This window comes from Ruditapes philippinarum, unplaced genomic scaffold (genome assembly GCF_026571515.1).
Source record: "Ruditapes philippinarum isolate M1 unplaced genomic scaffold, ASM2657151v2 ctg3811_1_1_1_1, whole genome shotgun sequence".
Taxonomy (NCBI): domain Eukaryota; kingdom Metazoa; phylum Mollusca; class Bivalvia; order Venerida; family Veneridae; genus Ruditapes; species Ruditapes philippinarum.
Window position 1 is genome coordinate 43,288 of NW_026857707.1, and position 13,653 is coordinate 56,940.

At 33.6% G+C, this 13,653-nt stretch overlaps 1 protein-coding gene across 3 annotated transcripts in view; it reads right to left on the reverse strand.

Annotated features, from left to right (window-relative positions):
* Window positions 1-890: 890 nt before the first annotated feature.
* LOC132750638 (macrophage mannose receptor 1-like) overlaps window positions 891-13,653 on the reverse strand; it is a 43,076-nt gene continuing 30,313 nt past the window's right edge. For 2 of the 3 annotated variants that reach the window (XM_060740650.1, XM_060740648.1), the window contains 8 exons: window positions 13,251-13,337; window positions 12,217-12,362; window positions 10,485-10,627; window positions 7,519-7,631; window positions 6,870-6,960; window positions 5,877-6,033; window positions 3,929-4,061; window positions 891-1,191 (listed from right to left, as the gene is read on the reverse strand). In XM_060740650.1, coding sequence (XP_060596633.1) covers window positions 1,115-1,191; window positions 3,929-4,061; window positions 5,877-6,033; window positions 6,870-6,960; window positions 7,519-7,631; window positions 10,485-10,627; window positions 12,217-12,362; window positions 13,251-13,337 — 947 coding nt within the window. In that variant the 3' untranslated portion in view covers window positions 891-1,114. The remainder of the gene's footprint in view (window positions 1,192-3,928; window positions 4,062-5,876; window positions 6,034-6,869; window positions 6,961-7,518; window positions 7,632-10,484; window positions 10,628-12,216; window positions 12,363-13,250; window positions 13,338-13,653) is intronic. The other variant, XM_060740649.1, reaches the window with a different exon arrangement.

Genomic DNA, 13,653 nt, shown 5'->3' on the forward strand with positions numbered 1-13,653 from the left:
TGATATATCAAACCGTCTACAAAAATTCGGATCACTTCCATATAAACATTAAAATAACCAATCTAAAGGGACAAATAAAATAAGGCTTTATATCTTAGGCTGAAAGTTCACTTGTAAAATTAATATGTTTGATTTTTAAATATCACTACATCAAAAGGTTATATATATGAGCCGCGTCACGACATAACCAACATAATCGGTTTGCGACCAGCATGGATCCAGACCAGCCTGCGCATCCGCGCAGTCTGATCAGGATCCATGCTGTTCGCTATCAGGTTCTCTACTTGTTATAGGGTCTGTAAGCGAACAGCATGGATCCTGATCAGACTGCGCGGATGCGCAAGCTGGTCTGGATCCATGCTGGTCGCAAAACCATTATGTTGGTTTTTTCGTGACGCGGCTCATATGATGTTAGAACTAGAAATACAAAATGTAATAAAAAAAAAAACATTTAAAAATGTTGACGCAAAGCGAATATTTCTCTTACGTTAAGTAATTTCGCAAATATTTTCCCTCTGAGGAAATGTAACTTTGACAACCGTGACTGTGATTTATTGAACAGTCGACAAATGAAAGTGACAATTTTTTGTAAAGCTATCGTATAACACATTTTCCTATAGAATTATTCAAATTCATAAACATATCAATCTCTTAAAGATCCCATAAGCGATAAGATATGCTATTCTTCGAAGCGATTTATATTGACATGGTTAACGTGTTCCATTCGTCGATATTACGAGGTATGTTTAAAAGGTTCGTGGACTTTTGCTATCATTTTTATGCTCCCCGAAAAAATCTCACGGAAGGACTGAAGGATGGACGGACAAGGGTAAAATCTAAATGCCCCCCTTAAAGTGGGGAAACAAAAACAAAAAACAAACAAACAACAATTACTACTATTACTACGTTGTATTCAGAAGTAAATTATATGAAGTAAATAGCTATAAATAAGAATTTCTCATAAAGTCACGCAATGCACATAGCTACCGTTTCAATACTTTCATGTTAAAGATACCAGTGGACTGTGGACATGTCTTACAACTACAAACATACCTATTTCACTTTTTAATTAAAGGATAGGTTGTTGCAAATTGATAAACAGTATCTGCATGACTTATACTATTAACATAAATGTATAAGAAACATGTCCAAAAATAAAGTTCAGCAATAAAAACATCGTCGATGGTACACCTGAAATGAAATACCATAAGGAGCATTGATAAACTGTGAAAATTTTCAAGAACCAACTCAATTCTAATCTTAAATTATTACAGTAGTCTAAAATGAACAAATTTGATTGTCACTAAACTCAAATTTTCGGCTCTGAGAAAAATGGAAACACAGTTTGACATTTTTTATTTAAACAGGAGAGGCAGCAGGATACAACAATAGCTGTCACAGGAGACAGTAAAGCTCGACTAATAAAATACTGGAAGCATTAAGGAAGACAAAACTATGAAAGAAAAATCAATTATGTATAATTATGTATTAAGTTATAGTAAAAAAATAACATTGTTAACAGAAATTTCAAGATCAAGGGGAATAATTCTAGAAATAGTCACGCTAGAGTTATGAACCTTGTCACACAAATGAAGTACATACCTTAAAAAGTACAGAAGTTATACTATATCTTAAAGAAAATCCTAAGTTCAAAGAGAGATAAATATGTAAATATTGCTTCAATTGTTATGAACATTGTCACATAAAATGTAATTGATGATAAGGAATAAGTATTTGGTGGTTGAGGTAGATACCTTTAAAACTAAAAAAGTTATAGTTAAAAATAACGTTTTTCTAGTAAAAAATCTAAGTTTATGGGGAGATAATTCTTGAAATATTGGTGCTAGAATAATGAACCTTGTCACATAACATGTGGTTAATGATAAGGTACATATATTTGAAGTATGAAGTTGATCCCTTAAGAAATAAATAAGTAACAGTAAAAATATTTTTTTTTGAGAAAAATTCTAAGTTCAAGGGGAGATATGCTTAAAATATTGGTGCTCGAGTTATGAACCTTGTCAAGTAAGATGTGGATGATGATAAGGTACATATATTTGAAATATGAAATTGATCCCTTAAGAAATAAAGAAGTAACAGTACAAAAACTATTTTTTAAGGAAAATTCTAAGTTTAAGGGGAGATATGTCTGAGAATATTGGTGCTAGAGTTATGAACCTTGTCACATAAGATGGGGATGATGATAAGGTACATATATTTGAAGTATGAAGTTGATCCCTTAAGAAATAAAGAAGTAACAGTAAAAAAAGTATTTTTTTAAGGAAAATTCTAAGTTCAAGGGGAGATAAATCTGAAAATATTGGCGCTAGAGTTATGAACTCTGTCACATAAGATATGGTTAATGATAAGAAACATATATTTGAAGTATGAAGTTGATCCCTTCAGTTATAAAGAAGTTATAGTAAAAAATAGTATTTTTAGGAAAATTCTAAGTTCAGGGGGAGATAAATCTGAAAATATTGGTTCTAGAGTTATGAACCTTGTCACATAAGATGTGGTTGATGATAAGGTACATATATTTGAAATATGAAATTGATCCCTTAAGAAATAAAGAAGTAACAGTACAAAAATTATTTTTTAAGGAAAATTCTAAGTTTAAGGGGAGATATGTCTGAGAATATTGGTGCTAGAGTTATGAACCTTGTCACATAAGATGGGGATGATGATAAGGTACATATATTTGAAGTATGAAGTTGATCCCTTAAGAAATAAAGAAGTAACAGTAAAAAAGTATTTTTTAAGGAAAATTCTAAGTTCAAGGGGAGATAAATCTGAAAATATTGGCGCTAGAGTTATGAACCCTGTCACATAAGATATGGTTAATGATAAGAAACATATATTTGAAGTATGAAGTTGATCCCTTCAGTTATAAAGAAGTTATAGTAAAAAATAGTATTTTTAAGGAAAATTCTAAGTTCAGGGGGAGATAAATCTGAAAATATTGGTTCTAGAGTTATGAACCTTGTCACATAAGATGTGGTTGATGATAAGGAACATATGTTTGAAGAATGAAGTTTATCCCTTCAGAAATAATGAAGTAACAGTAAATAATAGTCTTTTTTAAGGAAAATTCTAAGCTCAAGGGGAGGTAAATCTGAAAATATTGGTTCAAGAGTTATGAACCTTGTCACATAAGTTGTGGTTGATGATAAGTAACATATATTAGAAGTTGATACCTTAAGAAATGACAAAGTTATAGTGAAAAATATTTTACTGCACCAAAACTTTAATTTGAAATCTGGACACGGACGCCGACGCCGAGCATGCTCTTTGACTTATACTTGAAACATGTAAGAACAACTTCCGTTGTAAACTGACAAGTCTTTCGTTTTCGTACCTAGTTTTTTTTGTATCATTAGACATTGTTTTTGTCAACTGTTTATGCTTAATAATTGTTAATATGAATTATGTTTTTGTCTTCATTTCGTCGATTAGACAACTGAAGGATTATTTTTGATTCTGACTGATTTTTACATATATATATACTGAAACAAAAAAGAAACTTTCGCCAAGTTTGAATGTAGATATGTTAGTACAGTTTTTCAATCCTTTTGAAACTCGATTTTTATGTTGAATAAACATATCAGGCTTTTATACGGGGATTAGCTGACCGATTTTGCAAACAAAACGAGTTTTACAAGCTACTAAATGTTTATATGTGTGTACATCTAAGTGGTACCCTTGAACAACTGGCACATACTTTGCGAAAGTTTCTTTTTTGGTTCAGTATATGTCTATTTAATGTCTGTAAATTATTATAAATTTGTTACATATATTATGCTCTTTAATCATGGCGGAATAAAGGATTTTACATCTAGTATGTGGACATTGCTGGCTGTATCCCGGCTACTCTAACAAGCTGTTTATCTCTTAAACCAATAGTAAAATCAAAATGTAGGACATATACCTATACTTGATCCTTCTGCTGAAACTATTCCGTCAGACACAGTCAGACGGTTCATTACAGTTGCAGTGAAACTGTCGTCTGCTCGCCTTCGTACAGCATGCCTAATACTTCGCTTCCGTTTGTTACAAGTCGTCTGCATGAAAAGAAAAAAAAGAAGGATTTTTTCATTATAACTCAATTCAAACGCAATTCTTACTTTATGTTTATTGACGTTCTAAACTTACTGCAAAGTACTTCTAGCCGATAATATAAATAAAAGTTGTCGGAGCAAACATAACGTCTTTCAATTTAATCAAAAGTATCAAACGGATTTAATACAAAAGTAACCACCAATTCTGCTGAAAGAAAAAGACAAATATAGATTTTCAACAATGGAGCTTACTCTTAAGATTGCATTATTATAATCCCCCAATGAATGTAGAAGTTCAGCTCCGAACAAGCATCTTTCAATATCATCTATGTGTCATCTTAACCTTTAACTTAGAGACCTGGCTCATGCACGTGACACTGCTTCTCATAGTGGTGAACGTTTCTATGAAGTTTCATTAGTCTGCCTCAATGCGTGGAGGAGATATGCTCTGGACAAAATTTCTATATTTTATCATCTTTAGTGAGCTTGACCTTGCATATATTAACCAAAATTACACGTTTCACACCATTAATTATGATAATGACCATTTTTGTTTCAATCGCTAAATTAATGATTACTAAATGGTCCGAATATACATTTTCATATTTTTATCTGAACTTTGACCCCTTGTGTAAACCTGACCTTGGCGGCAGTGACCTAAATTTTGCACGTGACATTTGTGCCAAGTTTTATTGAAATCCTTCCATGCATGTAGAAGTTTTGCTTCGGAAAAGCGTTAACTTTTTAAATGGCCTCTTAGTGTTACATAGACCTTTGACCTGGAGACCCAGATCATGCGCAAGACACTCTTTGTTATAGTGGTGAACATTTATATACAGTTTCATTAGAATCCCTTTATATGTGTAGGAGATATGCTCTTGACCACATCTCTATACTTTATCATCTTCAACTGAAAATATTTTTTTCAGATAAATGTACCAGTTGATGTAAGTTTAGACCACTAATCTTTGTGCAAAATTTCAGATCATTCATGCACTTCGTTTTTCCAGAATAATTATTCAATATTGTAAAAATATGACCAAAAATGAAAAGCGTTTAAACGCTTTTCACACAAATTGAGCTAAGAAAAGCATAAAAAATACGATTTTCAATTGATTTCGAAGTATATTTCTTGACTATCTTTGCATATATTTCAGTTTAAAGTGACCTTGACTATCATTTTAGTGACCTTGACCTTGCATATATTAACCTGAATTAGATGTTTCACACCAGTAGTCATTGTTATGACCATTTGTGTTTCAATCCCTCAATAACTAATGACTGAATGGTCCGAATACACATTTCATGTTAATCTGAACTTTGACTCTTGTGTGTGACCTAGACATTGGCCGCAGGGACCTAAAATTTGCACGCCACACTCTGCCTCACAATTGTGAACATTTGTGCCAAGTTATATTGATATCCCTCTGTGCATGTCGGGCAAACGTTTAAATGACCGCTAAGTGTGACAAAGACCTTTGACATAGAGACCTGGTTCATGCGCGATACGGCTTTTCACAGTGGTGAACATTTCTATGAAGTTTCATTAAAATTCTTTCATGCGTATAGGAGATATGCTCTGGGCAAAAATTGAACGCCACCCGTCCGCTGCCCGCCCAGCCGCCCGTTTGCCAGGGGGCGGGGGGGGGTGTTATAATACGACCCGTTATTTTAAACAGCCTTTTTTCAGACAGCCGTATAAGAAATTAAATTTATTTGCAGCATCACTTAAGAGCTTTGTCAGACTGCACGCACGTGCAGGTTGTAATGGCTGATCAGTTATGGCTCCAGCATGTTAAAGATTAAACTTATACTTACAGTACATGCGGCAGTCCCTGAACTAGGACAAACCTTGACGTCACATCTCAAAATGATGCTATCATATCCATAGAACTTAAATGCACTTAATAGAGCGACAACCTTTCCCGGTGAACCGTCTTCAAAGCTGCTGATGAGCTCCGTATTTATAGTACACCTTTGTATTAATAGAATACATTTACATTAGATGTATGTAAACATAACTTTGATAATAATAAAGCCAGATATTTTATATAATTATCTAATATTCATTTTTTTCTCACAGAATAGCATTTTACTCATACATACATGTATTAATGCATCGGTAATACGCTTGGAATTGATACTAAACAAGATTTAAATGATCCCAAAACTGAGCTCAATAAAGGAACTATACCTGTTGACTTTACAGAAGACACGAGAAATTACGGTGGCCATGAATCGGACGCTTCTTTATTTAATACATTGCAATGATATAGCAAAAAAAGTTCCCACGACATATTTATCTTGTTTCAACCATAAATAGAAATTATTTTAGTTCGATTGTTTTGGAAGCTTAAGCTTATTGAAACACTTTTGAATCCGTTCCTGGAACCAACCAGTACTCAGAAATTAGAGTAGAGTCTCTTGCTCACAGAAACAACGGGGTTTGAACTCACGCGGCCAACAATCCATCCGACGCGTTAACCACTCAGCCATTCTACATGTACAATCTCTATTGCAATTATCAATCAAAATCCTTTAAAACATTTCTAAACTTATGTTTTACTACTTTAATCTATTTTTAATTTATAGCATACAAGTACATAATCAAAGTTGATTAAAATGATATTGCACATCAACAACCACAAAAGAAAATAACACTCAGAGGCGTCAGTCTAAAATACATTGTATTTGAATTACCAAAAAAAATGTGAAAAAATGACAATCATCATATAAATATAACATTACAGAAATTCTAATGTTTATAGACAATTTTTAATGAAGTAAAGGCACACTAAATATTAAACTCACCCATCATTTGAGATAAGATTTACAGAACTAACACCACTATCCGATGTATCTGGTTTTCCCGTACACGCAGTTACTTTAAGAGTGTATTCAGCTGATCGTAAAAAAGTAAATGAAACAATATGTTGTAGCTAGATAGGAAATAAAAATGTCAACAACGCTATCATTAATTAAATATATATACATTATAACTAAAATATCTAGTTATAAAACTTTACTCCTTTCAAAGAGAGCAATTTCTATGGTTAAAGAATTTAAGATGACAATGTCGACTTTTAAATCGATCAGCTTAGAACTTGTAAAACCAACTAACACAAGAGTCGGTTGAACCGGGGGATGCTCCCGAATAGGTTTTGGACACAGAAAAGTATAACTCCTGACTCCTGTAGTTTCAGAATTATGTCCCGGACAAACTTTCACCTTTCAGAATATTGACACAAGAGATTGTACTATAATAACCAATGTTGGGTGGCTTACGATCATAAACACTAGAAACAACAAGTTACTTATGATTATTTAAAGCAGCATGCCACCAGATTCATGTTAATTTTCATGAAATATTGTAATAAATACTGCAAATCGCACATAAAAATACTTAATGTCATGAATCTTTTTCTTTTTTAAATAACACAACAAAAAATGAAGAACATACCGGGAAAAAGTATGTTCCAAGCTACAGGGTCACCAACCTCGGAATATGTTGAATTCAATGAAGAGGTCAAGGTATAGGAACTCTCCACGCTCTCATCACTATCAATCTGTAGGCTTAATTAAAGAAAAAACATACTGTGATTTCTTTTCATAACCGACACAATCAAACAAATGATGAAACTGATTGTTATTATTTGGGTCGATAGAAACAATAAGGGAAATTACAAGACTTAAATGAACAAAGTTCCTCAGATCTTTTATTACGTATTGTTCAAACAAGATGGATCATTGAAACCTTATAACACCATTTTTCCATTTTAACCATTTCAATAAGAGAATTTCCCCGATAAATTATAATACATACATTCATAACATTAATAAAACATACAAATTTAACACTGAGACCAGAGCGGTATGTAGACTAGGCAATGTATTCCAAAATGTAAATGTAGCTTACGAAAATAGCAAAATGAATCAAATTTGAGAAGACTATTAAAAGATATCTATCTATCCTGTCTAAAAAAACTGACATTAGTGACCAAGTATTAATAGCAAAATTATCTCTCTGGCTTTCCAAAGAACACAGTTGCTCACTTAAACCGTTTACTGTGACATATCTTTAAGTAGAGAACCAATGAGTACTTAGTACATCATTTCAATGCAGTTTGAAAAATTAAATTATTCACGAGCAGACAGACAGAGGAACGTCCTAGTAAATAGGCTGGGCTCGGTTCCTTTTGTTACTGTTCTATGATGAATTTGAAAAAAAACTAGAACTGCCACTGTCATGGCGTGAATACCCCCGCATATCACTTCGTCAGAATCAACAGTGGCCATTTAGAGCTCAAGGACAACCTCCCTGCCAAATCTGAGGTTACTAAGCCAGTGCATTGCTAAGTTATGCGGACAGGCATTCTTAAGCATTTGAGCAGACAAACTTATTACAGTAAAAATTCCTGTGACCTTGACCTTTGACACAGTCAACTAAAAATCAATAGGGGCCATCTACTAGTCATTTACAACCTCAATATCAAATATGAAGACTGTTGACCAAAGAGGGGAAAAGCTTTCTTAGTCAAGTCCCTGTGACCTTGACCTTTGTCCCAGTGACCTCAAAATCAATAGGGATCACCTAATGGTCATGTTCAATCACCATGTCAGATATGAAGACTGTGGGTCAAAGGTTTCTTAATTTATTGGGCGGACAAACTTTTTAAAGTCAAAACCCCTGTGACCTTGAACTTTGCCCAAGTGACCTCAAAATCAATAGGGATAACCAACTAATCATGACTAACCTCCATGCAAGATATGAAGACTGCGGGTCAAAGGAAACTTAAGTTATTGGGCGGACAACCTTTTTTTAGTCAAGGCGCATGTGACCTTGACCTTTGACCCAGTGACCTCAAAATCAATAGGGGTCACTTCTAATCATGACTAACCTTCATGCCAAATATGAAGACTGTGGGTCAAAGGAATCTTAAGTTATTGGGCGGACAAGCTTTTTTAGTCAAGGCCCATGTGACCTTGACCTTTGACCCAGTGATCACACAATCAATAGGGGGTCATCTACTAATCATGACTAACCTCCATGCCAAATATAAAGACTGTGGATCAAAGGTTTCTTAAGTTATTTGGCGGACAAACTTTCTTAAGTCAACGTCCCTGTGACCTTGACCTTTGACCAAGTGACCTCAAAATCAAAAGGGGTCATCTACTTATAATGACTAACCTCTATGCCTAATATGAAGACTTTGGGTAAAAGGAATCTTAAGTTATAAGGCGGACAAACTTATTGAAGTCAAAGTCCCTGTGACCTTTACCTTTGACCCAGTGACCTCAAAGTCAATAGGGGCCATATAATAATCATGACTAACGTCCATCCCAAATATGAAGACTGTTGGTCAAAAGTTTCTTAAGTTTTTGGCGGCAAACTTTTTGAAGTCAAAACCCCTGTGAACTGGACCTTCGACCCCAAAATCATAAGGGGTCACCTACTTATCATGACAAATCTCCATGCCAAATATAAAATTGTTGGTCAAATAAACTTAAGTTATTTGGCGGACAAGCTTTTTAAAGTCAATGCCCCTGTGACCTTGACCTTTGACAAAGTGACCTCAAAATCTATAGGGGTCATCTACTAATCATGACTAACCTTCATGCCAAATATGAAGACTGTGGATCAAAGGTTTATTATGTTATTGGGTGGACAAGCTTTTTTTAGTCAAAGCCCCTGTAACCTTGACCTTTGACCCAGTGACCACAAAATCAATAGGGGTCATCTACTAGTCAAGACTAACCTCCATGCCAAATATGAAGCTGTGGGTCAAAGGAATCTTAAGTTATTGGGCGGACAAGGAAAAACTGACGGATGGCCGGACGTCCGGACGGATACGCTGATTCCAGTATACCCCCCTTACAACTTCGTTGTGCGGGGTTATAAATACAAACAAGAGCTATCAGTAGGACATCACGATCAATTTGTGCCAGAAGAAGATTTCATGCACAAAAATACAATTAATGTACGGGACATAGTCTTGAAAAGTGACCTTGAATTGTAATTAAAAAAAGCATGAATAAAGTTTAGAATAAATACAATCACTAGTTTTCGCAAGATGTACGAGTATGTTACAAGCAAAATTTTAGCCGAACATTTTTTACATTCACAAAGGACAACAATTAAGTCAAAAGACACGTACGTATTTCATTTGCAAATAAAAAATGTGGATTCAATAATCACAACATCATGCGCTTGTTTTTAAGCTTGCTCTACAGCTCTTTGAATCAACAAGAATATACATCAAGAATATTCTTTTAAATTAGACAAATGACAAAGAAAACGTGTTTGCATGAAAAAAAAAACCCTGATATTTTACCCATAAGTCTAGTAAAGTGATTTCTTGTACTGAGGTTACGTGATTGCGTTCGTCAAATGATTACCATCTAGGAAAAAGAGTTTGTAAAACTTACACAGCAATTAAAGAGCTATTTATAGAATGAACAACACCCTCTTCGGGAATCTCGACGCATGTGATCTTTAAGGATGTTCCCGTGTGAAGTTTGTAAGATTCTATCCCTGGGTATGTGCCATGTGTTAATATAATAGGATCATCCTGAAAATAACATCACAAAACAATTTATTCTTGTATATCAAAAAGGTTATTCAATATTAAATTTCTGTCGAAAGTAACAAAGTCCATGAGACGATGGAAACACCGCTCCAAGTGTAGTTATTACGGTTATCAAACTTCAGTGAGAGCGAACACAGTTTATTTTCTCACTGAGTGACCCTGGCACCAGACCTTCAAGTTGTCAGTTAGTGTTTTTCATGATACAAATACATATGCTTTTGTTTGTCGATACAAATTGATATTATCACCAAAAACTATGTATTCGCTCTTAGATCCTTTCTATAAATTAAACAGAGATAGACCAGCATAAAAAACGTAAATGCATGGTTTTAATGAAAATATAAGAAAGTAAAATGACTTTATGATTTTAATAATTGTAGGAAAAAGACATTTAAGTTGAAGCTCTGTTGTCAGTGATGAGCCCTATAATTCCATGTATACTGTGTATTGAAACAACTACATTTCATATGTACGAAAGACCGGTAGGATCATTTCAACTTCATGAATTCCCGATTTCATCTTCATGAATTCACAATTTTAACTTCATGATTTCACGTTTTGAACATACGGAATTCACGAATTCCCGATTTCAGTAATAGATAATACAAAAATATTAACTCGTTGAAATTTCAATGAACTGTGCTGAAAAGATATTCACTACATAATAGCCACACATTTAATAAACTTCTGTGAAATGAGTATTTCATGCTATTTTTAGAAGTACGCACACAATTATCTAAAGTGTTTATAGTGCTGATAACAACAGTTCATATCTTATATTGCATTTGTCAAAACCTGCCGATAGGACACAACAAGAGCTGTTCGTTTAGCGACAAGTTCGATTTTTCTCAGTACTATAGATAGAATAATAAAAACAGGGTACAAAATGGGTTAAGGTAAGGCAGAAATACCTGCCCTGGATAGTAGTTTGAACTGATGAGTATTTGTAAAAGCTTTAGGGAATATTATATTTTTGCGTGCGTACAAAAAGCAAACTTTAGAGGCATTCAAAGTCTTAAAATGTACATTCGTGATTTTGGAAATACATGTAGATAGTAGTGGTGCACAAGGTCAGAGGCAAAACATGAAAGGAAAATCGGTCGAATATTAGATAAAGGTCTCATCGGAGTGCACATTTTTTTCTCAATTTCTTTTGAAATTGTACATATGCATAAATTGACGTTATTTACTATTGTCTTTACTTTCAATGAATTTCTGTTGTGTTTATTACAATAATTATCATCTAGCTTTAATTGACACAAACATATTCCCGAAATGGATTGAAATTGCTTTCATTGCTTATCAACCAAAACGACTTCATAAAGGGATGTAAAAGGTATTACTTCGAGTAGATGAGTCTGTATCAAGGTAATAGCTATATTAGTAAGGCAGACGAAAACTTAACCAAATACGTGTAAATTAACAATCGCTGCTGAGACATTTCTTTCTTACTTCACATGTTTTCCGCGCTTTGTCAAAAGTTGTAAAAATACTTGGAAATTGGCAAAATATTTCAAATTTTTCCACATATATTATATCACACATTTATCTAAGACAACAAATAGAGTTACCTTATTACATCCTGTGATTTTAACTGAGGTTGCATCTAAATTCGAGACAGTACACGTTGTGTAGGTACCCGTTGTGTTTTGTATAGCAAGGTAGTATGAATCCTTCGGTAAATTGTACACTTCTATCGTGTTGTTGGGAAAACAAACTGGTAGTAATAAAGAAATATGTTAATGAATGAATTTTAACCTTCACTTTGATACTAAATCACGGCAATTTTAAGTGCTACAAAATATATACGTTCAACAATTTCTTTTTCTCTATTAGTTTTGAGTGCTAATATATGCATTTAACCGGTGAATATATATTATACGTATATAACCATTCATGAAATTATACGGCAAACCAATGCTATAAAACGGAGGTATTAAATTAGAAATGATATTAAATTATATTGTACACCAGTCTATTATTATATAAAAATATTTCATAAGGAGAATGTAATAAAAAAGTACTAGTAATGCATACACACGCTATAAAATGGAGGTATAATATAACGCGAAACAAGATCACCGCAAAGGCAATATACGCCCCAATGAAAATTTGTTAATAGTAATGAAAAATAATATTTCAATAAATGTAGAGACCGAATCAAGAAGCTTTTCTTAAAATGTTTTCTCACTTATCTCCATGACACTATATGACCTTAAAGGTTGAGGCATTTTTTACCTACTTTGTGTATTTGCGTTTATTTATACTCGCCACCGGTTGCCCATATGGGCGAGTCCTCCAGAAGAGTATTAGTCATTTTATTTTTTGGAGGATAGTGCAATTACAGATACAGAAAGATGCCCCAATTCCAGAAGCTTCCCCTGGTTCTTTATCGTGCCAAGTGTTTAAGCACCCATACACGGGACCTCGATTTAAAGTCTCATCCGAAAGACTGATTATAATAAAATGGAAATATAATGTATACCAATATTAGAAGAAAGTATAATATAATAAAGGGGAATGGACTTGAAAACAAAGGTATACCAATTTTGCATTGTGACAGAGTAATTTAATAAAGGGAATGAAATGAAAATATACAGCATACCAATTCTATACGACGAATCCCCGCCTGATGGAGAAGCCATTATTTTTTGGTCAGGCTTTTTGATCTCGGTGACTGTCTGGTGAGTTGCTGTTAATAAACAGACTGGAGTATTATTGTTGAAATTATCAATTGCCTCGACAAGACCGGTGCAAAGAGTTAAAAGTATTAATTCAATGAAAGAGTTCCTCACTCATTTAAGTTCTTCGCAAATCATTCACTTTATGTTAATATATTCACGAAAGAATTGTTGTGTAATGGCACGTATCTATAATACAAAACTATTGTATATAAGATAACACATTATATTTAAACTTATAAAGGCAAAGTACTATTTGATTTTTTTTTCTTCTAAAAAAATATATTTTACACAATCAATGTTTTCAACCGGTATAATGAACTGTTA